The sequence below is a fragment of the Manis javanica genome, chromosome 5 (assembly GCF_040802235.1).
Source record: "Manis javanica isolate MJ-LG chromosome 5, MJ_LKY, whole genome shotgun sequence".
Lineage (NCBI taxonomy): Eukaryota > Metazoa > Chordata > Mammalia > Pholidota > Manidae > Manis > Manis javanica.
This window is the reverse complement of record NC_133160.1, coordinates 132,544,455-132,572,305: the sequence shown is the minus strand read 5'-3', so window position 1 is coordinate 132,572,305 and position 27,851 is coordinate 132,544,455. Positions and strand designations below refer to the sequence as shown.

Genomic DNA, 27,851 nt, shown 5'->3' with positions numbered 1-27,851 from the left:
ATAGGTAAAAGAAGAAATTTGGCAAACTCTGTGCTACAGTGGTATGTTAATCCCAAGGAGAAATCCCAAAGAGATTATTTACAAGAGACTGAAAATGTAAAAAAAACAAAAAAACATTCGAGTATATATTATCTCTGATGGTTTTCAGTAATAAAGACTCTGGAATATATCTTATATTAACATAATCCTCCAGGAATATCTACATAAATTTGATTGCTAAATAAAAGTTAATTATGACTTATTGTTTCATAAAATGTCAGTTTAGTTCAACCTTAAAGAGTTCAAATTTAGAATACCCAAAGTCCATATTGAGTCCTGTGGCTACAACTATCATAAAAATGCATAGGTGATCTGTGATAGGACACAGGCAGACTTGGAGATTTCTGGAAGAAAAGATACATCCTGAGGGGTATGGCTATGGAGTGTTAGCAACATCGTATCTTCATTATTAATACACAGTAGCAGGCCACGCTTTTTTTCAATTATAATTTCCAATATTTATAGATTTTTTCCCTTATAAGGGATTCTTTTTGTTTATATACTGCTAGGATATCAAAACTTACAAAAGATGGAGTGACTCAATAATTAAAGAAATTTAATTCTTTTAGAGTCATAATCAACATCACTTCAGGTTTTTAGGTATGTGGCAAAAAAGGAAACATCAAAATTACAACAGAATGTTATATACACAAAATAATCCCAGTGAATCAAAGCTAAATTAGAAATTGCCACATGATGTACTGTGTAAGTTGCAGTCCATATTTATGCTTCACTTCATTCAACAAATATTTACAGAGCACAATATGCCCGGCTCTGTGCTATAAGCATATATACAGAGACAGAATGGCACAGAATGGTTTGATGAATATACATTACAATTTGTCTGATAAAACACAAAACAATACAATATAAAATGAAAGGCCCCCATGTTTTCTCAACATCTTAGAAAGAAAATGATTTTACATTGCTAGTGGAAATATAAAATGGTAGAGACACTTTAGAAAACAGTTTTGAGATTTCTATAAAAACTAAATATACACTAACCATACAACCCAGCAATTAATTGTACTCTCCGGCATAAAAATTTACACCCCCACAAAAACCTGTACATGAATGTTCACAGAAGCTTTACATTTATAATACTGCAAAACTGGGAAGAATTTATATGTCCATTGATAGATGAATGGTTAACCAAACTGTGAAACATAAGCCATGGAATACTACTCAGCAACAAAAGGGAATGAGCTGTTAGACTCATAGACACTGAGAAGTGAAGAGTGGTTACCAAGGGGGAGGGGAGTGGGCAGAGGCAGAGGGGAGGGGGAGGGAAAGGAACTGTTGAACCACTATGATGCACATTTGATAAATAACAAATAAACAAAAAAACCTGAATGCACTGCTGATACATGTAACAACTTATATAGATCTCAAGGCCATTTGGGCAGAAAAGGCCAATCTTAAAAAGATCACTTTCTATAAGATTCATTTATATAATATTCTTGAAAGGACAAAATGATAGAAGTGGCACAAGATTAATGGTTGACATGAGATAGGGATGATAAAAGTAAAAATATAGTATGCCAGACAATACGTGCTATGGAAAAACATAAAGCTGACTAAAAAGTAAAGTAGAGGGCCCACTGCAGGGGAGTTGTTGCTATTTTGTATAGATTGGTCAGAAAGGCTGCTCCGAAGGAAGTCAGAGTGAGCCAATGGGCATCTGCGGAGGAGGGAAGAGCAAGGCCTGGGCAGGAGCCTGCACAGTGCACAGGAATAATAGCAAGGGGGTCAGTGCTGCTGTATGAGGGAGGGCAGAGGATCCCAAGAAGGATGGGAAACTGAGGAGGGCACATTATGAATGGCCTTGTGGGAAACTATGGATTTTGGCTTTTTTGCTGATTGCCAAGGGAAAGCTACAATCCGTGACTGCTATAGTAGGTTTTCAGCAAATAGCTTTTCAAGAGATGAAATGTTTTGACTTATGTTTTAACAAAGAATCGCCTTGAAGACAGAGAAGGGAATGTATTAAAGTGAGAGTGTGAAGAGACCTTATGGGTGTGAGAGTACATTCAGTACATTTCCACTGAAAGCAATTTGGCAATGTTGGTTAAAATTACTAATGTAAATAACCTTCAAAGTCAGAATTCCACTTCTAGGAATACATCCTAGAGATACACTCACACATGTGTGAAATGATGTATCCAGAAGGCTTCTATGTAGTAGCAAATATCAGAAGCACCTTGAATGGCCATCAAGAGGAGACAAGTGATAAATTATGGAATACCAATACATGGGAATACTATGTGTTAATAAAAATGTAATAAGCTTATATGCTGACATGGAATAGTCTCCAAGGTGATGTGAAAACAGCAAGGCAGAGTCCAATGCTATCATTTGTATAAAAAGGTAGATGGGGAAGAAAAATACATGAGTTTGTATGTGTGTATATATAATATATCTTTGAGAAAACTCAAGAAACCCTGTTGGGTTTATGTCAGCTGTCTCCAGGGAAAATGACAGGATGGCAGCAGGGAGGCCAGCATATTGCTTCCATTGCTTCGACCACCATCATTAATGTTAGAAATAAAAAAGTAGTAAACAATTGCAAAACTTCACCAGTTTTCCAAATTGTTAAAGTCATTCATAGGACTGTTTCAGCACTCTTTTTTCCACATTGAATCACAAAATTTCACAAAGCTGAGAGTTGAAATGACAAAGAATAAGTTATCACTACATTCTTCTCAATTGGACCCACCAAACACATAATTATTAGCCATTTCTCCCATTAAATGTCTGCAAATGGGTATTAACATATTGAAAATTCTTGTTCCTTAATTTTAAAAAGTATTTATGGATAAGAGGTATGAATATTTATAAAACATTAGACAAGACACCAAATCGAACCTTATTCAATGAAGTTCAGTAAAAATGGAAAATATAAGGGAGAAACTAGTTTGGAAGCACAAGAAACACCAATAAATGATAGTACTTATAAATCAAAGGAAACCAAAATGGTTATCAGGGAGCTGGTGGAGAAAAATGATAATAACAGCACTCTACTATCTGTCATGTTCGTAATCAGGAGCCTTAGCCCTCAGTTCTGCCAAGTGGTTACTTTCTGTGGTGGCTAAGAACCTAGGAATTACATTACCCATACTTACTATCTGGGTAGGCTTGGGCAAGTTATTTACCTTGTTTCAGTTTCCTTATGTGTTCAATGCAGGATAATAATAGCAACAACTTAATAGAGCTCCTATATATCCTAGGCAAAATAAATATATTGTTTAGAATAAGCACAGACATGTCCAATAAATATTACCTATTATTATTATTTATTACATTCTAAAAACAGCAGCATTCCTGGTAATGGCCCTGAGTTTATTAAGAATCAAAAATCCCATAAGCATGGTGAGAGATTAAATAAGTTATACAAATAAAAAATAAATTTATACACATTCATGTATGTATATGTGAAAAGAGAAAGAAATAGTTTCTTAATCTGATTATATAGTTATATTAACCATTTTCTATCCACACTAGATAGGAAAATATAATTGCCGTCATTAAATCAAGTGTTGAAGGGTCATTAGGACTACATCACAAATGCCTACTGTTAAAAAGACGCCTTAATAGGCATTCTGACAAAGTGCCCTGTGAGAATGTGAATTGGGTGAAGGGTGACTGGAGGGAGATGAACAAATACACAAGGCCCCCTGTGGAGTCACATATGGCCTTAGCCCCCCCCAGCAAGTGTCAAGAGATCATAGCAACTGAACTGGTTTTATTTCAACATTATTCTGGGTTCTGAAAATTTACTTTCTTTTTCGGTATTTTCTAGAATCTATCTTTTCTAGTGAGTGTAAAGTATACCAATGTTGGACGTAATCTGTAAAAAATGGTTTGTAAATTTCCATTAAAATCTCATGATTATGCACATGTTCAGAACTTCAGCATAAATAATCACCACCCCCCCCAAACTGTGTTGTAGAATGAATCATTCAAACCCACAGCTGTGAGATTAAGTATAGAAAAGACAGATCTCCACGTCTGGCACAACTTCAAATGTCTCAGTGGAGACAGAAAAATGTCAAACACAAAGTTTACACTGAAGCACTGCAGCTCCCATGGACAGGGAAGAAACTACCACTACATTCTGTATGGTAAAATACTTAACCACACGTCCCCACTCATGCCTTATAAAAAGGATTGGCTTGCAGAAACTCAGGATGAGTGACTTAATGGGACTGACTTTCTAGTCACTCCAGTGTTGGACAGAAACCCAGCTGAAGAGATGCTGATGTTCCACATGCTGATGTTCCAGAAAGACCTGGTGTGGATCTACAGTCCTATCCTTTCTTTGACTGCAGTTACAACATTTGTGTTGCACTAATCCAAAGAGCAGCACACAAAGCTTCCAGAATTTTGATAACAGATGATCTTCTAAATTCTGGACGGTGAAGTTTCCAGTGGATTGTAGTCCACAGTACATGTGTAAAGTTTTAAATTTATCTGCTGACATAGAGGAAGTTACTCATGAAAGAATTATCTTTGATCCATAAGCGCACAGTCTGGCTATGCTGAGATAGTTGTTTGAAATGAAAAAAAAAAGTGTTAAGCAGTGCTTTTAAACAGAAATTTTAAAAGCACTGGCTGAAGTTAAGAGATACGATGGTAGAAAAACCCTGATTATAGTAACAATGAAAAAGATAAAATACTTAGAAATAAACTAAAAAAGAAAGGTTTAAAATTTGTATTGAGAACACTGTTGTAACACACTCTAGTAAAACATAACTTAGACTTGAACAAATGGAAAGACATCCCTGGTTCTTGGTTAGGATAGCTCAGCATCATGAGAAGATGCCTGTGCTCTCCAGATCAATCTATAAATTCCATGAAATCCCAATAAAAATGTCAATAAGCCTTCCCACCCACCCCAAATAAAGAAATTGATCTTCTAAGTACTAAAGTTCATGTGAAAAAAATAACCATACAAGATTAGCTCAGGAATATAATGTAAAAGAAGAGCTGTGAGGGAAGAATAAATGAGCTATTAAAACCTACTACAAAGTCCCTGTAACTAAAACAGTGTGGCCATGGAGCACAAATACACAGACCATTGAAACAGAAGAGCAGGTCAGAAAGAGGCCTGACCAAAGGAGGAAATCAGTGCCGATCAAAATAGGTTCCTATCAAAATGCAGGGGCAAAAATGGACTTTTTAAGATATGTTGTTGAGACAACTGGATAGCCATTTGAAAATTGATAAAGTCTGATCCACTCTTTATGCTATCCATAAGCATAAACTCCAAACTGATCATTATAATATCAGTTTTAAAATTAGAATTATACAAGTGATTGTTAAGACAGGTGAATTCCTCTTTAATTCTTCTATAAACTCAAAGTAAAAAAAGCTTTCTGACTGTGACTCAAAATCCAAATGCAATAAAGAGATTGATATATTTGACTATCTTTAAAAAAATGCATAGCAAAAACATGTACTCAAAGTCAGAAGTTAACAAAGTAGAAGAACGTATTTGCAAATATATCCTAGGATAGAGAATCAGTGTTCAAATTTACAAGAACTTTTTTAAATTGTTGAAAAAGAGAACAAAAATATTATAGAAAGATAAGCAAAAGACATTAATAAATAATTCCCATAAAAGATACAAATGACATTAAAATAGGACAAGATGTTCAACTTCACTTAAAAGAAAAATGCATATTAAAACAATATTGAAATACTCTTTCCTACCCATCAGATTGGAAAAAATCAAAAGCTTGACAACATAGTCTGTTGTGAGGCTGAAGGAAAACAGGCGCTTTCCTACATGGCTGTGGGAAGGCAAAAGGGTACAACCCCTTTCAGAGGAATTCGGCAATATCTAACAAAACTGTGCATTTATCACTGACCCAGCAATACCATGACTATAATGACACAGCTAGGAATTTATCCCAATCGTGTCTCTAACACATATACACAGGGTTATCCACAGCATTATTATTTGTTATCAGACCACGTTGGAACCTACCTAATTTCCAACCAGGGTATGGTTGAATAAATTATGGGGTATTCACATAATAAAATACTAGGCAACTGTAATAAAGAATAAGAACACTCTTTATGAACTGATATGGAATAATTTCCAGGATATATTGTTAGGTAAAAAAAGAAATACAAAAGAGTACACATTATATATGCTGCCTTTGTTTAAGAGAAAGGAAGAAATAAGAAAACATAAATTTCTGTGCTTAGTTTTGTGAAAGGAAACACAGGAAGAATAAATAAGAAACCAATGAAACTGGTTATTTACAAAGGGATGAATGAGGTGGGATGAACAGATTGGAAGGGATGGAGGAGTGAATGACATTCTGAATATACCTTTCTGTATAATTTTAAGTTAGAAGAACATTAATATTGTATATATTCAAGAATATAATTAAATCAATAAGCATAGGAGAGAACCTTAAAGATGAATGCAAACAGAAATAAATGATTCCAACTGAATTACAGAATTCACTCCCACACCACATGGGAGTGGGGGGATAGGCTAGGGAAGAATTGATCCAAGGTCAGTTGATCTATTGAGTTTTAGAACAATGCTTTGATAAATACCCTCAGTCAAGGAAAAGAAGACTACAAGTAAATCTGTAACTAATTTTAGTATGCTTTTTTTTCATAGTGGTATGAACTTAGCAATTCTGAAACTACTTTTTCCTTTTTGTTTATGTATTGTAGGATTAAGCAAATGGAGTAAAGGTGTTAATATTGCTGAGAGCCAGGACTCTCACTGTGAAAGGTGAAATACTAACATAGAATGGACAAAGGCAAGGAAGAACCCTGAGGGACTGGAGTAGAATGAATGGCAGATATATGTATATGTGTGTGTGTGTGTGTGTGTGTGTGTGTGTGTATGTTACACACACACACACATATACATACACAGTATATATATACTATATACTGATATATTCATATACTATACTATATATGTACATTATTATATATAGTCATATGTAAACATATACCTTCTAATAAATATATGCTTCTAATATGTGTATGAATTTGTGTTTACGTATATTTTTAATTTATGTATATATAAAATTTATTTATTTCCCAACATTATCTGCTGAAGGACCTAGAAGCAATGACACTAGTAACAATGAGAACACCTAGTGCTTATATATTGGTTTCTAAATACCATTCCCCACTGAAAGGAATCAGGGAATTATGAAACAACTGTTGATTCCAGGGATGAAGCAAGGAAGGCATAATATGAGCCTGGATCATCTTGCTGTGGCAGGATGTAAGGAAGTGCTCCCAAATAATGGGGTGTGCCAAATGCATACAGGAACCAACTTGAAGAGGCAAACACTTGTCAGATCTGCAACAACTGGGCCTCAACATTAGTGAATTCTAACATATTTAATTCAGTAGGAATCCATGAGTCCACACTGATAATAAATAGGTAAACATATGCAGAGATAGACAGCTATGGGAGAAGAGAGCTTCTCCTTCTAGGAGACTGTTAACTGTTGGTGAAGATAATGATGGAGTTGAAAATCACTGTTTTGTAACCGTTATTGTAAGGTTGGCTTAGGCAAGAATAAGTAGGTGAAAGTTTTATGTGGAGCAGTATATTTCTATGATCTCAAAAAAATGGTCATAGATTGCTTAATAGTTGCAAGGGAGAATATAGTAACTACATTATGGGAAAAAAATGATCAGAATTAACATCACAACTGATGAGGAATGGCTCTGAATATGGTATCCTGAGAGGGCTACCACTTCACTTATGTAGTATTCTGGTAGAGGGGCAGGGTGTATAAACTGAATCTAAACAAATAAATGGATGTAGGACAGCACAAGCCAGACTTCTAACTGTTGGTGTGGACTTGTACAGATAAACAAGTGAATGAGGCTAGAATGATCCATGTGGTAATGGATTAGAGCTGGAAACAGTATATTCAAACTAATGTTTAGCATAACATGAATACAGATGGTTTCATAATAGAAATACTTATAAATATATATATATATATATTTACATGGGTTTGTATATATACATATATTTCCTTGCTCTATCAGCCAAGAGGGTCGAGAAGAGCAATGCCATGCCAGTAACAATGAGAATATCTAGCACCAGATCTTGATTTCTAATACCATTCTCCAGTGAAAGGAACCAGGGCTCATTGAAGAAATAACTGACTCTAGGACTAAAGCAGGAAATACAAAGATGAGTATGGATCATCTTGCAGTGCCAGAAAGTAAGGAAAAACTCAACAAACAAACAAAAATCTCATAACGTTGAGGGTATACCAAAGGGATACAGGAGCCAACTGAAAGTGCTCCTTTCTTTTGGCCAAAATCGGACCAACTTGAGCAAAACAACAATGTAGTATTGAATTATAACACAAAGTATAAAATAAATACCCATTTTTCCATACTTATATAAACAAATAATTGAATAAATAAATAAATGGAGAAGAGAAAATGTCTTGTATAGAAGGATTCCAAGTAATTTATGTAGTTACTTTGCCTTCAAGGAGGTGGCAACTACGCAATCCTGAACATAGGACCTCTTCAAAAAGTAAGAGTACAGAAAGGGTGGGAAAAGAGCAGCTATAGTGGAGAAACCTGACAAATACTATCTTAGCCAAGTGATAAGGTCACCATCATACTGAAACGTACCCTTGATACAATGTCATAAAAATGGCACTTTAGTTTTGTGATCTTTCTTCATAAAACCCATAATGCAAGTCTAATCATAATAAAAGTCCCAGTTGAAGGACATTCTACAAAATACCTGAACAGTACTCCTTAAGACTGCCAAGTCATTAAAAATACTAAAAGTCTGAGAAATTGTCTGAGCCAAGAGAAATTGAAGGAGACATGATAACTAAATGTAATATGGCATCTTAGATGGCATCTTGGACCAGGAAAAGGATATTAGGCAGCATTGCTAATTTTACTATTTAAAAATTTTAATATTTAAATATATGAATTTGGGTTTCTGATGTTTTATATGAATTTTATTATTTTTCAAAACTACTTGTACTTCCCAGCTGATCATATTAAAATATCAATGCCACATAAAGATTAAGACAAAACACCTTTATTTTACTCTTCAGTGTATTAAAAAGTAACTGTGTACTTAACACCATTATGAGGGCATTGGGGAAAGTGAAAGAAATGTAAAGAATGAGCTCCTCATTCTCCAGGAGAATAAACTACAGAGAACAGTAGGGGAGTCTAAGATAAAATACATTAAAATAACTACAAGGGAAAGTCATGCAGAACTGGTTGACAGAGGCTGAGAAGGGTTTGGTGACTAGTGGACTCTAAAGTTAATAGAAGGTATAGAAATGAGTTTTATGGAATTATTTTAAACTCCATATTATGAATCACTTTATTATACTGCTCTGCAATATAAGTCATTCAAAATATTATCAATGACCATGTGAATGAAGGAAAGAAAGAAAAAGGGAACACAAAATGGAAGAAAAGAAGTGGGGAGAAGAAAGGAATCCAGATGAACTGAAATCTCTAAGATTCCTTCACCAGCCCTAAAACATCAAGCCTGTAGCCTTAATGTATAAATAATTTAAATGGAATAGTTTACAGAAGATTCTCAAGTCTAACTTTACCATCACAGCAGGATAAACCCAACTGGGATTTACTATGCAGCCAGTAGGGCTCAGGACCATACACCTGTAAGGTAAGTAAAGAACAGTAAGAGTCCTAGCATCTTCCATCAAAAGGTCTGTGAGTATCATGTCAGTCAAGTGGGAGCCCTGAAAAGCTGCACTGTAAGCTCTCCAACCCTTTCCCCATTATAGGGACATAAAATGTTTTCAATACATTCTACTGAAGTAGTACGACATGGTAGTTAAGGGTACAAGTTTTGGAATCAGGTCAAGTTTGAATACTTGATTTTCCATCTTTAGCAAAACTTCATTATTTCTCCAAGCTTTGGTATTCTCCTGGAGAAAACAGAAATGATGGTAGATTCCTCAGAATAGCTGGAGGATTATCCCATCAATCTCCAAGCCCTGTTTCTCCAATCTACCCATTTCCGTCAGTTGTTACTGATTAAGTCAACTTACCATCTTCTCTAGCCTATACTAGGACAACAGCTTCTTACAGACCTATCCTTATTCATTCTCCATCCCCCTCCCATCCCATCCATTTTCCACACCAGCCATTGGATCCCATGTAAAATAAAGATCTGATTATTATCTCCACTTAAAACCTCTGTTGGCTTCCCATTGATTTTAGGATAAAACCTTAAACCCTGAAGTTACCTCACAAGACCTTGTGTAATTCTGTTAACTCTCATCACTTTAGCCACTTTCATCTTTCATCTGCTTCTCAATCCCAGTCCTTTTGCTTCTGTTTGAGAACTCAATCCAAACATCATCTGCTAAGGAAACCTCCCCCGACCTGAAGACCAGCATAGTAGATCTTAGTATTGCTCCCCAAGTATTTCTGGGTTTCCTTTTCCTAGGCACATGGTAGCACTGCACTTTTCCTATCCCCTGTAAGTTAGGAGTGACCATATCCTTACTCTTGCCAATGAAGTGTGAGCAGAAGCTACTTCTTCGTAAAAGGTATTACTTCTTCGTAAAAAGTTCAAAACCAGTCTTGTTTATCATGTTATTTCCTCTTCTACAGAATATGGCCATGTCCTTGTTGGTGGCTCCTCTGTCAGCCTGTGTCAGCCTGTGTCACCCCACTCCTGATGGACATGTAGTATAAGTAAGAAATAAATTTTCATTATTTTAAGCCACTTAAGTTTTGAGATTGTTTGTTACTTGAAAATAATCTATGCTATCTGGACCAGTAGACTTGAGTTAGAAATCTCATTACAATGCTTTCCCTACTACTACTCTTCTCTGTGACACAACTGAAATCACATGATTTTATGGGAATCATTTGTTTAATGATTTTCCTCCTCCTAGAATATAAATACCAGAGCAGGAAACAGTTTTCTTGTTTACTTCTGGAGCCCAACCATCTACCGTAGTACCTAACATAATTCTCAATAAAAAATTGTATAAATGAACAAATTAATTCATGAGATAATGTCCATAAAGTTACTGATAGAGAACAAATATATAGAAATTATGAGCTATTATTTTCTTCCTTTCTTCTTTTATTATATAATAATAACAATTTAGTTAGAGATAGCTCAGTATAAGATTAAGAATTGGAATCTGAAACCAGATTCCCTGGGGATCTGAATCCTGACTCCCCCACTTAACTAGCTATGTCATCTTGGGCAACTTACTTAAACTTTCTGCCCTCAATTATTTCATTTGTAAAGTATGAGGCAATAACTGTATATATCTCATAAGACTATCATGAGGATTAAAAATTAATTTGAAACACACCTAAAAATATGTATTTGTTAAATATATACATATATGCATACATACCACACACAATTTATTAATATAAAAAGGGGGTTAGCAGCTTCTTTTACACTACACATCTGGTCCTCTATAAAACAGATGTACAGAGAGGCTCTGGGTTAGATGAAGTAAGCCCACACCATCATTTCTCTCCCACTAGATGCAAGTACAAAATCTGCACAGAATCCATGACACCAGAATGGAAGAGACCGTCTAACTGAAATCCCATCAAGCTGGTAGTAAGTATACCATTTTCCCACTCCTACTTCCCCCAGCCTGAATTCAATACAACCCCAAACCCAGAAATTCATTTAGAATAATTGTAGATTTCTCATCAGAAATCATGGAAGCTAATGAATGAAGTGAAACATTTTTTTAAGTACCAAAGAAAATAATTATATTCAGTGAAAATATTCTTCAGTATTGAAGGTGAAATTAGTATTTTCAGATGAAAGAAAATTAAGAGAATCCATTTCTTTCTGCCCTGTTTTTAAAATAATTTCTAAAGGAAGTTCTTCAGATAGAAAGAAATTGGTATAAGAAGGAAATTTAGAATATAAGGAATAAAGGAAGAAAAATGGAAATGATAAAAATATTGGTAAATGTGGTAAATTATCTTTTTCTAGTGATCTTTAAAATATGTTTGATTGAAATAAAAAATTAAAACATCTCATGGATTTTAAAATGTATTTGGATGTATTATGTAAGAGAACTAAAACATAAATGGACTAGGTATGTATGAATAATGTCCTCATATTGCATTTGAAATAGTAAAATATTGATAATAAGTAAATATGTTAAGTATGTATACTGCAATCCCTAGAGCAACTTTTAAAAATGTTATACAGAGATATAGTCAAACATACAATATACAAATTAAAATGGGTTACTAAAAAATGTTGAAACCAAACCATCCAAAAGAAGGAAGAAGAGGGAAAATGGAAGAATGGAAAACACAAGGGATAAACAGAAAACAAATAATAAAATGGTAACCTAAATTCAAAAAGTTCAATAATTACAATAAACATAAATGGTCTAAACACACTAAATTGAAACAGATTATAGAAAGGATTTAAAAATTAAAAAATAAAGGTGCATAGACAAATTGAAAGGGAATATAGAATGGATTTAAAAATTTTTGTTTAAAAAGATGCATAGACAAATTGGAGCACAAAAAAAAGATAGTATAGTTAGGAGACTAGAAGCATATCAAGAAAAAACTGAAAAAGAATACGATATCACCAACCTACAGAAGAAAGGACTGGCACAAAGTATCTTTAAAATTTTTTTAAATGTACAGTGAGAACCTGTTCTTTATGCCAGGCCCATGCTAGGGCCATTCCAGATACATGGAAGTGGTATAAGATTTGCTTTCATCCTGGCTCCCAGAGATCAGAATTAATGAGTGTCAATCAAGGTAGAGAGATTATCAATCACTGTAAGAAGTTAAAGAAAGAAAAAACAGACATGTCCTCTAATTGTTTATATCTTCACTAGAGCTGGACAATATTGAATTTGTTGGGGACTACTATGGAAGAAACTAAAGGAATGGAAAGGCTGTTACATTAATATTTTAATGTTTTATTTTATTATGATACTTGGATATGAGGCTGACAGGTTCTTTACACTTTGGGCTTTCTAATTTATAATTTTTCCCCTGACATATCTATTTATATCATGGAAATGAAGAAGACCATAACATTCTCTTCAGCAGGTTTGTACCTGCCTTCTATTGGCCTTCTAAAGGTCTCACAATGGGATGCTTGCTCCAAAATAAAAATATAATAATGCAGAATTTTTTTATTACTTCCCATAGAGGATATATTTAATCTGCTCAGCATTCACCTTCCATTTTCCTGATACTGTTATCTTTTTCACTCTGTTCATGAGCATCTAGTGGGCTGATTCACCTGATGGCTCAAGGATAGAAATGAGACCTTGGCCTGGCCAGAGCACTGCATTCCTAGGCTAAGGGTTGGTTCAGAGATGGGTACATCACCTAACTATAGCTATTCATAGTACATTCTAGAACACTTATTCAAGAAACCAGGAGAGAAATACCTTTTGTTTTTCCTTGCATATGAACCTGGAGGATATATATTAGTCAGGACAGACTAGGTCATATTACAGTAAAATTCCAAAGCCTCAGTGACTTACTGCAACAAAAGTTCTCCCTCACACTATATGTCTATCAGGGATCAGCAGAGAAGCTCTTCTCTTTCACTGAAGTTGCTCAGGGACCTAAGCTGATGGAATCCCCAAAATGACACAGGATTCAGTCATCACCATAGCTAGAAGGGGCACATGGTGAATAGCAAATAATGCAATGGCTCTTAAAAGCTTCTATCCAGTAGTAACACATGCCACTTAGGTTCACATTTTATTAATCAAAGCAAATCACATTGCCATACCCAACATTAGGGGCCAGAAGAGCATAATCTTACTATGTACCCAGAAGGAGAAAAGCTGGAAATATTTGGTGAACAACTAACAATCATAAGGAGATGAACCTGGAATTGCCAGGCTTGTGGAGAACAATGCTGGGAGAGATGGAGAAAGATGGAATACTGATAATACTGTTCAAGTTTTTAGATCCTGCTGTGCCTGAAGCTGTGTGGCCCTGGACTGTTAGTTTATGTGACACAATAAACTCCCTTTTTTGTTTAATTTAGTTGGATTTTCCTCTATATCTGACAACTGAAAGTATCTTGAGTCACACAATTCCCAAAAAATAACACATCTAGAACTGTATTTTTAGGTTTTGAAGGAGATGGTAGAGGTGAGAAGAATATTAACATATCCTTGAAAAACCAACAGGTTTTTAAGCAATCACAGAGCCTCTAGGTGACACCATTTTTGTCATAGATACCTTGAATTCTATGTGGGATAACAGTTGAAGCTGCTCTTAGAGAAAGAAAACCAGAGGTGCATTAACTCTAACTTTCCCTAGACAAAGTGTCTGCATCTTATTTTGGCAGGCTCATCGAAGTGGCATTCTGTGTAACTCAAAAGCTGCCCTGAAAGCAAAACATGGAAGGGGGACATAGTGAATAGCAAATAATGCAATGGCTTCCAGACCATGCTGGCTCCTCTTGGGTCTGCGTAGCCCAGCCTCAGGAATGCGAACACAAGAGCACACTTCAATTTACCACTTCCTGTGATCTGTATCTGACAGAGAGTAGCTTTAAAAAAGAGAGCCTTGACTCCTGCCAAGATTTATTCAAGAATATCAATCAGATAGAGAAGGGGTACAGCCTTGTCCCCATAGATAGTGCCTTTGGGCAGGCAAGCTGGGGCTCAAATCTTGCCTCTGCTACCTCTGGACTAGGTGCCCTGAGGAGTTTCTTAGCCTCTGAGCCTCAGGTTCCTCATCTATATGGGGCTGGGGGAAGGGGAGTGCTGTGGCGGAGGGATGGCTGGGGTAGTGTTCAGGCAGCATTTACCTCATGGCCAAGATGTAGTTTTATACAACGGTATAAAGCATCGCATACAAGGCCAAGCACCTAAAAGATCTTTCTCCCTACCTCCTTCTCACCCTCCTGTTTGGTGTCTCTCTTCTTTCTTTGCAGGTGTAGAAGGGGAGGCTACTGGTGCAGGCAGGTTAGGAGTTCTGTATACATTAGAGAAAAACCTCTTACCAAGATCTGCAAATTCTAGTAATGTTCAAGAACAAGTCTGCCAACTTTGGTTTGCACTTCTGTTAAACTTCCTTTCACACATTTCTTTATACATACAAATACCACAGGTAATCTTATCTAAAAGGGATCATAGCAGATGGCTTATTCAAGTAGCAAGAAGACAGTAATCAACTAGGTCTATTTTTCCCTCCAACCAGACTAATGGAGAGTGTTAATACATAAAACATAAAGACAAGGTGGCCCTTTCATGGAAAAATCTTTGATTATTTTTCTTTCCTAAAGAAAACATTCCAGAAAGAGCACACTGAACTTGTATTTCAGTAGTTGCACTCAATTCACCAAACAACCTCACAGTTACTGAGTACTTACTGTAAGACAGGTGCTATGCAGGAAGAGGAAGGCAAAAATCTGAGAAAGAAGTAATGTTGCCACTGAAACACAAGCTCTTTCAGGGCTGGGACTTTCTCTTATTTGCCACTCTATTCTCAGAGCCCACTCCTGCCTGGCACATAGTTGGCACTCAGTCATCAAGAGACAGCTGATGAAATGGCCAGCTCGAGCAGCTCACAGTCTACCAGGTGTTAAATGTAAATAACATTAGTCACCTGGGTAACTGCATTTCTCCATCTATAGACGATTACTGACTAAGTCAAAGGGTTTGGTGGTCAATAAAATTTGAAATGAGATATGATCACAAAGAAAGAGCTCTTTGAAATATTTCTTTCATAAAATAATATGTTTAGAAAGTGCTTCAATGACATCTTAATTTGAATAAGTAGAATTTTCTTCCAGTTTCAGTCTCGAGTATGGCGTGGTAATAGTAATGGAGAGAATAGTAAGAACTTGTTCACTGAGTGCAGACTCTGGGTAGGCCAAGCAGGAGCCCTCCCCGCAGGTGAGAGGGCGGTGCTCTGATTCCCAGCTCCCCAGAGCAGGAAGCTGACAGGTAAGGCCGTTCGCAGGACTAACTGGCAGGGATGTTCTCAGTTCTGATTCTCAAGACTTCCTTTCACACCTCTCTCCCCTTTCTTTTAATCACCACACTATACTTATTTCCTCTTATAATTTGCAAGCATCTACTTTTTTTTTTTTCCTAATGGACGGCTTTTGTTTCAGAGGTGTTCATATCACAGGGGGTTCAAAGCCACTTTGGGAACTAAGTACGACAGACAGAATTCACTCTCTCTGTGTAGACCTGAAAGGAATCTTTAAGTAACTGGAAAGAAAGGCCCAACATGAACATTTACTTTACAACTTTGCCCCTTGAAATTGCATTTCTATCCAAAGTAAGTACGGGGTGGACTTGTGCGGGAGATGGTAATGAAGTCAGTTTAAAAATCCTATTGTTTGATAGTTAAGAAAAATATAATTCCTGAAGGTTAACATACACTGCCAACCTTGTGAAAACTGCCAGTATTTTGGATAAGCACATCTTACCCCTGAAGTATGCTTTCCTATCGGAATGTTCCAAACCCCTGAGAAGTGCTGTGATCCCCTGTGGAGAACAGATAAACTGAGGTATTCCAGTAACACAGATGGAACCCAGACCCCTGGGTGAATCAGCAGTGACATCACACCACATTCCAGAGCTGCCCTTCACTTCAAGGAGCTCACTCAGAAACTAGCCTTACTATCCTTCAGTAATCAGGGTGACGGTGTTGGTTTTTACAGAATGGTAATTAGTATGGGAGGATAATTACCTTGCTTCAAACAGGTCTCTTCTGTCTTTGACAGAAAGTAATGGATCCCTTGTATGCATAGCTGAAAAGTTCTTGTGTATCAAATCAAACTTGATCATACATTAAGTGGGGGAAAGTATCTAATATTTTTTACAGTCCAGTGACAAAAGGACTTTGTGATTCTTGAAGCATTAAATGCACCTAAGACAAAACTAAATCTCAAAAATGTGCCTAGTGGCTGCATCCTTATTATCTAACCAGATAGTACTGCTGCTGTGACCACCACCACCAAATAGCGGCCATCAGCTACTGAGAGCTCACAATGTGCCAGGCACTGCTCTAACAATGCTGTGCTGTAGTTGCTCCTAGCATACCCATTTTAATGATGAGAAAATTAAGCACAGAAATGATACACACTTTGCAGGGCCACATGATGAATAAATAACAGAACCAGGATTCCAACCCAGGCAATTGTTGGGACCCCAGTCCTAAACCACTGTGAAAGGGGCTTTCATAACTTGTATTTGGCCTGCTAGGTACAGTCTGGGTATTATTAACAAAACAAGCATTCATGGTTAACTCCAAAGATCCCTGGAACACAGAGACCCAGAGGCAGTAGAAATGTGGAAGGCAGTCCGTTTCCTGGCCTGAACCGGGAGATACAGAGGTGGCAGGTTAGACAGACCGTCAGACCCAACTGAATCCAAGAGGCCTTTTTGTTTGGATGAAAATAAAGAAACTTCATTGAAATTTTGTAAGGTCACTAAAGTTTAATGTCCCCAAAGGGCCTCAGTATAAAGTGGTCAAGGTATCACATCACAAATTAAAAATAAAGTCCCATATTTCACAGAAACTGAAAAACTGCTGTCATCCAAGCTCTGTGTGTATTGAAAGAAGGGACATTAATATTACCAGACTGCCTCAGTGATGTCTCTTCTTCTAGCCAAATGAATGACCTGCGTCCCCAAGGACCTAGGACTGCTCATGGAAGATCCAATCATGTAGCAGATGTTTGCCAAGTGACCACCATGTGCTCCAGCCTGGGCTTGATACATTTCTGGGCCTCTCAAGACACTCATAAATGTGTGGATCTCAAGTTTCTGTTTACAGAAAGTGACATAATGGTAAGTGAACCATTTTCAAATTGATCAGAACTGCTATTCATTTCTGTTCTTTCATTCCATTAATTGGGAAGTGGAGGTGATCTTACAGCCGAGGCCACAGACTGCCCTGCATCTAAGGGACATAGGTCATGTAATGAAGCCACGGATGGATACTAGGGCTCACTGGGGAGCACAGGACCCTTCTAAGCAGCAACCACAACTTAGCTCCAAAGAATTCCTGCCATTCTTTACATTTTTCAAAGAGAAAGAAACAAACAGACATTCAGCTATTCGTGTACATTCTCTCCATTCTAGTTTGACTGTCAATTGAAAGTTTTCACAAACACTGAGTAGGCCAAACAAAACAGGGTCACAGAACTTTGCATAGAAACACAATTTCAGGGGGTAATGTTGTAAAGTAAATGTTCATGTTGGGCCTTTTCTTTGCAGTTACTTAGAGATTCCTTTCAGATCAACATCAAAAGAAATGAATTCTATCAGTTGTACTTGGTTCTCAAAGTGGCTTTGAACGTCCCCCGCCCTGCCTATAGGGACACCTCGGAAACAAAAGCCTTGCTTTTTGTTTGGTTATGAGTCTACGATCTAGTTTTGCTTCTGAGGTGCAGAAGGTAAGAGGCAGCCCGACCTGGGAGAACACTGTCCTGGGTAATTCCCTGGGATGACTTTCAAGTCCACAGAAGAGCTAGTGAGGACTTACTGGCAGAGCTGAGGGCTGGGCTGCGACCTGGTCACAATTAGAATGCTGCCCTGCAGAGACAAGGTATGGAGAGAAGCAACAGGCATGTGATCTTGATGCCCTTCATAGAAGAAAGTGACATTCCAGCCAGCCCTGCCTGCATATTGTTTAATATTACATAAACACAACTGATTGGTTATGACTGGTAAGGTGATTTCATTAGGAATTTGATTTTTTAAAAAGCCGACATTAATCAAGAATACTAATTTAAGTAGCTACTAAGATCGCTCTCATTTTTCTTCTTTTCCAAATTGTGTTGCTTTTAGTATTTCAGCTGCCATCATCACATCTTATCATCCATTTAAACCAGATTCTGACCTAATGGGATCACTATGGAATAACTTCCTAAGACTCACTTTGGTGCCAAATAAAAAAACTTGTAGGGAAAAAAATCCTGGATTCTGACTTCGGAACCCTGAAATGCTGACAAGCTCCAGCTAACTCACTATGTAAAGGGAAGAAGAGTCCCAGCATAAACCCTGTCCTGGCAAGAACTTCAGCCACTAAATGGAACAGCTGTGTTGCAATAAACAATGAGGAATAAACAAAATAAATAGGTGGGAAGGAGCGGCTGGAGCTGCTCGGTCCAGATTTAGTAGGCAACACAGTACAGAGATGAGGAACTCTGGCCTTGGCCCCAAAGGGCCTGTGTTTGAATTCCAGCTCCTTGACTTAGCTGTGTGATGGGCACTGACAGACATGGCCACCAAGCTATCAGCTGAGGGCCTGTACAAGGTGATGTTCATTGGTGCCTGAGACTCCACCCACTGACCCACTCCAAAGTGGCCAACTCCTTATCCTCTTTAATAACCCAGGACCTTGTTTAAGTGCTCCTGAAGGGAGAGTGAGGTCTTAGATACCTCAAGTGGGTTGATGTCTCAAGGAAAGCCTTTCTCATGCCTGCTCAAAGAGGCTCCCGACAGAAACACTGCTCTGGTTCCACACAGATCCCCAGACCCGACTCCTCAACTTTCTGATTCAGAAGGTCTGGCGTAGGACCTACAAAAGTCTACATTGAACGACTCTCTCAGGTGAGTCTGAAACAGCTGGTTTGCAGATTAGCACTTGGAAACCATCTAGAGAAGAATCCAAATGGATCTTCACAGATATGTCTGTGGTAAGAACAGTCTAAGAATTCCCATGCTGGGAATAAGGAGGCCAGAGGGTCTGTGTGTGCCCCCAGTGATGAGCCTATCAGAACAGAATATATTGGTTAGGACTTTGCCTCTTTAGTGGGCCCAACATTTTACTCTATTGCTTAGTCTGCGAGTCCACTGAGCTAGACCATCCCATGCAATGGCTTTGTTGCTACATCTAGAGACATTTGATGTACAATAAATATTAATTCCTATTAGTTCTGGTTGGTGTGCTAGGAATATGGGACCAAGTATTTGAGACAGAGAGGGGCCAACAGCGCTCTTCTTCTCATGTAGGCAAACGCACAGGTGTCTGACAACCCAGATTCATAAAGATGGAGCAAAAAAAAGCTGAGGGTCATGTGATTATAACCTAACTTAGATGATTTTCTTTAAAGAAAAGACATATAAGAAAGTAAGTTCAACTAAACTGCATGGGTTAAATGTTATTTTTTTATGACATTAAAAGAAAGTATTTCAGTTGTAAACATTTATGTGCAGAAGGAAAAGGAAAGAAACAATTCCTGGATGAACAAAGTGACTTTGGGGAAGAATATCTAGATTTATTGCCAAGAAGATGATATATTATTTATAGTATTTGGCTTATCAGGAATAGAAGGAAAAAATTTCTGCAGTACAGCAGAGTTTTATATACCAAGATTTTGCAGAAAACAGTAATCATCAAATACTTTTCTCACTACCTAAACATCTCAGAACCCATTTTAGATCCCAAGGGTGAGCTGTCAGTCTGGCCTCCAATCAGTTTGAACCAAGTATAGAAATAAAGAAAAGTGAAGAATATCATGAAAACATCAAAACCCAGTATTTATCCCTTTCTTTATTCAGCACCACAATTTAAAATGGGAGCTAGGAACACAAGAGTGAGTAATACACTGTCACTGCCCTCAAAGATCTTAATATAATAGGAAACAATGATAGTAGCTATACACAGCAAGTGCTATATAAAGCAATTCCATGAGATAGGTAATGTTATGTCCCCCTTTTAAAGATGGATTGGTGGAGGTAAAGAGAGATTAGGTAACTTGTTCAAGATCACCATGTAGGAAGAACATACATGTAAGATTATCAGTCATATGAGGCAACGCAAATAAATGTGTCCTAGGGTTTTCCTAAATACTGAGGCACAGGATCACTTAGGGTAGGATGAGAGGGAAAGAATAAGAAAGGCAATGACATTTGAGTTGCACCTTAAAGAATAGGTGGGAGTTTTATAGGTAATAATGGGGGTGGAGGTGTTTTTTAGATATAGGAAATGATATTAAAATACATGACAGTGGGAAAGAACTTTACTGTAGAGGTAGAATAAAATTATTTAAACTCTGAGAAGAGAGAAGAGAAGGGTTCTTAAACATATTATTCACCTGGATCTAAAGCCTTTTTCATTTTCATTCTCTTTCACTAGCATTTTGCTATTTTCCCATTCATCAGAGGAACAAAACTTTTCAGATATTCTCCTATACCACATATATTAACAAAGCAAAAGGTGATGTTCACTAGTCAACTCCTGCTGTTGAGAAGCTAAATTCAGAAGCCAGGACACCACAAGCTTGCGTTTCTACCAATGGGCACCCACGCCTGATGACAGGGACCCAGATTACATATAAACATGGCGCTGGGAACAAACACCCTCCTCCACCTTACATTAGACATTCCATCCTCTAAGTCTTTTCCTTGTCAACGAATACCCAATATAAATGCAGCATGTTAGGAATGCCAATTTCAAAATTGACTCCCATGGTCTGTGCCTGGTTACTAGCCTGGGGAGTGTGGGCGGGGCGGGTAGGGGCGCAGATGTCCTGCAAAAAGAAGTTGTTTTAGAAAACATTGGTTCCATCCAGGTTGGGAGAGTTGGGGAGCAGCCAGAAAGGACTACAGAAGTTGGCTGAGGAGAAATTTGCTAAGAAATGTTAGCTAAGAGGCTACAGCTGGCTAGCACTGACAGGTAGGTACTTCTATTGTCAAGAATAAAGGGAAGGGAAACATACTGAGAGAAAACTGGGGGGGGAGGGTTAAGCAAAATGAAGGGATACCTGTGGCATGGTGGGCAGACAGTCCCCCCATAAGAGTAAAGCCCTTGACAACACCCACGTTGCCTACCCTATCTACTCTCTCACTTCTTAGACTCAGCACCACCCTGGATGCAGTCGTTCCCACATAATAACTGGTTGACGGAAGAAAGGAAAGAATGAGGGAAAGAAGGTGAAAGCAGAACCAATTTGAAAAGTCAGAGGGTATCAGGTTCTATTATGCTGGGTTTCAAATTACTGGGTATACATGAAATTTACTTTCCCTCAAATAGGTAGTCCTTTGGAGCCTCCTGGGAACACATGGTTTGCCCACCTAACTGCAGAGGAGTTGCTGTGTGGATGAGAGAGTGGGATTCCTGAGAAATTATCACCTGCAGAGGACGCTCTCCTGCTCTCTGTGGTTCCTTCCACAGGCCCTCCTTCATCTGTTTCTGTCTTTGTTGTTATCTGGGTTGGAGAAGAATTGTCAGAGGACCAGAGTTTTAAAAGCTAAGTTAAAAAATGTTCTGTATTCCAGGTGTGGCTGAATGGCATGCTCAGTAACTGACCAGGAAAACAAGATGGGGGGATGAAAGAGAAGGAAGGCAAAGAAATAAAGATGAAAAAAATAAGGAGAAATGGGGAAAGAAACAATTAATTTAACCCGAACACTCCAGATTTTAAAATCTGAAGGATTAAAAATATTAAAACATAAAACCACAGTTCCATGAATGGCTGATATCATTTGTTTCCACCCCATGAAATATTTTTTTCACTATATTCCAAGCAATAGTATTTCAAAGCTCTCATTTATATGTTGTGGGTTCCTTTGATGTTCCACGCTCTTCTTCAGCCAACTTTTCTATTCTCCAAGACTGAGTTCCTCTGGTAAAGCTGCAACATATTTGCCATGGTGCAGAGTGTCGGATGGAACACTGACGCTGAGTCAGGGCTGCTTTCTCATTCCCTCTGTCATTAAAGAAACGCTTATCAGTGGCCTTACATGTGTCCCCCACGTGATCAGCGCGAGTTACAGCGGTGAGTAAAACAGATGGAGGTTACCGTATGGGAGGGAAGGCAGATACTAAGTAAATGATCGCACAAATATATAAGAAACTGTTCAGTTTAGACTGATGATGGAGCTGGAGAGCACTGAGCTAGAGAGTCGGAGTTAACTGAGCTGGGCTCGGGAGTCTTAAATAAAAGAGAGAGAGAGAGAGAGAGAGAGAGGGAAGGAGGGAGAGAGAGAGAGGGAGGAAGGGAGGGAGGGGGAGGGAGAGAGAGAGAGAGAGATAACTGCTTGTATGTGGACCTCTAGTCTAGAGGGAGTGTAATGTATTTAAAAGACTGTGGCTACAACAAAGGGTGAAAGAATTAAATGGCCTTGTGAGTGAGAAGGTGACAGAAAAATGACATTCTGTGACTGAAGAGTCCAGGGTACAGGGTGGGTCACTTTGGTCCAGACACAGAAGACATCGTGGGTGTGACACACTATTTGGTAACCATTTCTAGCTCCTCCCTACCCTGGAGAGTAATGTCCCAGATTTTTTTCAGCCAGATCATGTCAATTTTTGCTATTCTATTATTTTAAGCAAAACACTGATTTTTCTTTTACTACCAAATTGCAAAATAAGAGCTATGTCCTTTAAAAAAAACCAACTGAAAAGAAAGCTAATGTCTCTATGTTCCCAGAATTTTTTCCCTGATTTTTCATATGTTGAACCTGAATCTAAAATAAATGTAGGCATAAATTGGCTCAAGAGAGAACTACAAAGATAATAACAAAAAGAAATTAATAAGGGATTTGATATTTTGATGTTTATTGGCATGTCAAATAAAATACCCTACCAAAAAGTTCCAACAAGTATACCCTGGTGTCTTTCTCTATTTTAAACTCTGTGTATAGCTGTCTTGATCTAGAACAGCTATAGTTCCATTCTAATATCTGGAGGGCTGCTGCTCTGAAACGCTATAATCACTCTAAGTCAAAAGCCATTAAATATCCATTTCTAAAACAAAAGGCTGTACTCATCTCAGATGATGTCATTTTGTCTGGGTTTCTACATTCTCAAGGAGAACAACTTGAAATAATCAAGGATATAATGTGCAAACTCCCAAGGTGACCAGTTTTCTGATTTCTCTCATAGAAGTGTGAGATTAGGAGGGAGGAAGGAAGAAGGGGGATGGTAAGAAAGAGATTAAAGTTTAATAATAAGGATACAATTACAGAACAAACTGGTACCTTGAAATCTGTTCCTGGGAACAAAATTTAAAGCATTCTAAGTTTTTTTAAGAAGATGAAAACATATGCTTTGCTTCTTGAACATCAAAGAAATGTCCAAAATACTGTGAATTATAACTAAAGTGTTATTGTTTACTTGGTACATCGTTTCTATGCTTTGACAGAAAGTGTGTGTATTTCCAGTTAGGATATATCCAACCACATATTAACTATGAAGAAACCTTTCTTGGCCAAAGATCAAATTCTCTGCAAGCTTGTGATTTGTACAGAAAAGAAACCCCAAATCCTACGTCATTGTATGAAAAGAACAGATCAGATTTAGCTGTTTTTCTTTACCACCACAACAAAAATAAAGAAATAAGAGTCCAATTATTTTAGAGTATAGTTTGGACAAAACCACAGCTTCTAAAATTAAAACCCTAAGCCATTTTCATGTTAGTAAATGTAAATTGTTAATGAACACTGCACCATATCAGTTTCCTGTTCCAGATGGTTCTCTGTCAGGTTGGCAACAACTCAAGAGCCTGACGAAGAGGTGCAGGCATATGTCTTGTGTTTAAAATGAAAGGAAAAAAAAAGGAGAAAGGGGCTTCGTTTTATAAACACTTCAGTGAAAATTACCACTCCGTTTGGGACCAATTCAGTCCAGGTGCTAAAGACAGAATAAACAGGCAACACATGAAGGCAGAAAATGTCAGGCTTCTATGGGAATTACATTCTTGGTTGCATTTAAAACCAAATTTCAGGATAAAAATCAGTATCGCCTAGAGCCTGTTATGTGCCTCTTTTTAATTTCTTCTGCTGCAATTTTAGGCTGACCTGCTTAGACCTAAATGTTTTTTTCTCCTACCCAAGGTCCTAAATATACTCCTTTTGGGCTTGGAGGACTCCTTTAAATTCTATTAAAGGTAATTTTACTTTTGAAGGATAATGTCTCCTAGAACTTAGGATGCAGATTCAGCACTAATACACTCAAGAACTTCCCTTCTGATGTTCATTTTAGAAACCTTATGTTGACAGTGTATCTGTGGCTTCTTTATTACAGGCACTATGACCTTCAGAGATACACTGCAAAACACATTTCCAACAAAATCCCACTTGATACCTTCACTGGAGAAGCACATATGGGATCTGAACTTCTATTGACCAATAGATCACCAAATACACATCAAAATACTAGCAGAAATTTTCTCTGGGTAATGCATTTATAGGAAATTTAAAATTTTATTTTGTGTTTGTTAAAGATCTTTCAAGTGCTACGATGAACAAGTATGATTTCTGTAACCAGTAAAAAAATTATAAGTATAAATTATTTTAAGGGACATATAACATGAATGGAGCTTTCTTTACAAATCATCCAAATGATAATCCCTGCCCTTCTGAAGCTTATATTCAAAGAATTATATATAATTACACAGCTATGCATGACAGGCACAATTACCGCCGCTGGAATGTTGAGGGGCAATCAGTTAGTGAAAGCAGCTTTATTTCTAAGACTGGCATCAGTCAATGGTTGTTCTGATGTTATTTTCTAAGAAGTTAGTGAAAATTCCAGATAATTATTTTTAGCTACATAAATGCCTACTCCTGAGGCAGTTATTCAGGTGTCAATGACATCTACATCCATTTACAGGTAAAATATCAAACTCAAAAGAGGGAAGACCAAGTAGTTGTATTTTCTTAAATGAAAAGATAAAAAACTTGTTCATTAGTGAATGTGCTCAAGATGCACATATCTAGGTTTTGTGTGTCAATGTCCCTTCCTTTGTGGAATCACTCCAACCCCTATTTTAAGTGGCAATGATAGACTATCAATCACAGCCCACTGTCCATTTCTCCAAATCCTTGCCACTACCTCCCTTTCTCAGGCCCTCCAACACAGTTATGGCCACATGATTCAGCTCAGCCAAAGGGAACCCCATTCCCCTGGCAACAGTTGACTAAAAGTCACCTTTGTTTCTCAGGGTTGATATACAACCCTTGGAAGAAACAAGTTCTCTTTTTTTGTGGGATGCTATTCTGGAATGACATAAGCCAGGAATGGCTGGGAGGGATGAGGGATCACACAGAAGCAGTTGTAACTGGAAAGAATGAGGTCATGCTTAGAAGAAAAGCTTAGAAGGTGCCAAGAGTCCTGATCACACTGCTGAAGCCCCTTCCCCAACTCTCCTAAATATATCTCTGAACTTCCCATCTGAGCAAGCATGAATGGCAAATGCCAGCTAGGAAAACATATTAGCAAAATACATGACTAAGTACTAATAACCTTAATAATCCAAGTGCTCTGATTTTAAATCATTAAGAACAAACTGAATACTTCAGTAGAAAAAAAGGAAAAGACCATGAGCAGGTAATTAATAAAAGATGAAATACAAATAGCAAAATCTGTTTTTAATCAGTACTCAATAAAATGAAATTTACATATGGCCATTGTTTAATTTTTCCAAACTTTGTACTTTAATTTTTCCAAATACATTCTACAGTGATTATGTATGACTGTAATAATAGAGAAAAAAAACCTTAAAGTAAAGGTATTAAAGTACACAAGTAAATTTAAGAATGTTGGTCTGGCATGAGTCAGAAAGATGAATGGAAGGGTAGGAACTTTAGAGAAAAGGCCATGGACACTGTGTGCCTAGGGATACAGAAGCAACTTTAGAAAGGTGAAAAAAGCATCTCAAAGGCAATAGAGATGAACTGCAGGGAGCAGCCAATTGCTGTAGGGGGTAAAGCTGAGTCAATGACTCCATTGTTTTCCTCTGGAGATGACAGTGGTGTCCTGCAAAAGATGAAATGGTATTGAGGAGAAGATGATTTAGAAGTAGGCAAGGTAATATACTGATTCTGATAAAAAGAAAAGCATATCAAGCCAGAACTACAGAATGGTAGACAGTAAGAAACCTTAGATTTTCCTAATACAACTCTCATTGATGAGGAGGATCATGAATCCAAAGCAAGCTAAGTGACTTACTTTCAGGTCATAGACTGACAGACATATTTAGGAGACAAAATTTAGCCCCTTCTCCACTGTGTTTTCTTTTTCCCTTTCCTGTTTTTTTCTTTTCTTCTCTACATTTTTTACCTTTGACTCTCTTCACCCATTTCTCCTGCTCCCCCAAAAGCACTCACCTCTGCCATCCACCAGTCTCTGTATCACCCATGAGCTTGGTTTATCTTTTTTGTTTTTTGATTATATAGGAAAGATTACATGGTACTTGTCTTTCTCTGTCTTATTTCACTTAGCATAATGTCCTTGCATCCATGTATCACAAATGGCACCATTTCATTCTATTTTATGGCTGAGTAATATTTCATTATATATATATATATATATATATATATATATATATATATATATATATATATATATATATATAAAACAATTTCTTTTATCCATTCATCCAACAATAGATGCTTAGGTTGTTTCTGTATCTTAGACAAATCTAAGATCTCTTATTTGTCTACCATTCTATGGTTCTAGCTTCATATACTTTTATATTTATCAGAATATATTTTGTAAATAATGTTGCAATGAACATAGGGGTGCATGTATCTTTTTGAGTTAGTGTTGTCATTTTATTCAGATGAATAACCATAAGTGAAATTGCTGGTTCATACAGTAGTTTTAAACTTAATTTTTTGAGGCACCACCACCATGATGATTTTTATAGTGGTTGCACTCAGTTACATTCCCACCAAAAGTGCAGAAGGGTTCCCTTTTCTTCACATCTTTGCCAACACTTGTTATTTCTTATCATTTTGGTAATAGCCATTCTAACAGGTATGAAGTGATATTTCTTTGTGGTTTTGATTTGCATTTCTTGATGATTAATGATGTCGAGCATCAGTTCATGTACC

At 37.3% G+C, this 27,851-nt stretch overlaps 1 protein-coding gene across 2 annotated transcripts in view; it reads right to left on the bottom strand.

Moving 5' to 3' along the window:
* Positions 1-27,851, bottom strand: part of SCFD2 (sec1 family domain containing 2) — a 398,635-nt gene that overhangs the window by 193,701 nt on the left and 177,083 nt on the right. The window contains exon 6 of one of the 2 annotated variants that reach the window (XM_036998665.2): positions 12,513-26,772. The exons of the other annotated variant lie outside the window; for it this stretch is intronic. Coding sequence (XP_036854560.2) covers positions 26,600-26,772 — 173 coding nt within the window. The 3' untranslated portion in view covers positions 12,513-26,599. Of the gene's footprint in view, positions 1-12,512; positions 26,773-27,851 lie in introns of those variants that run through there. 2 annotated transcript variants of the gene reach the window in all.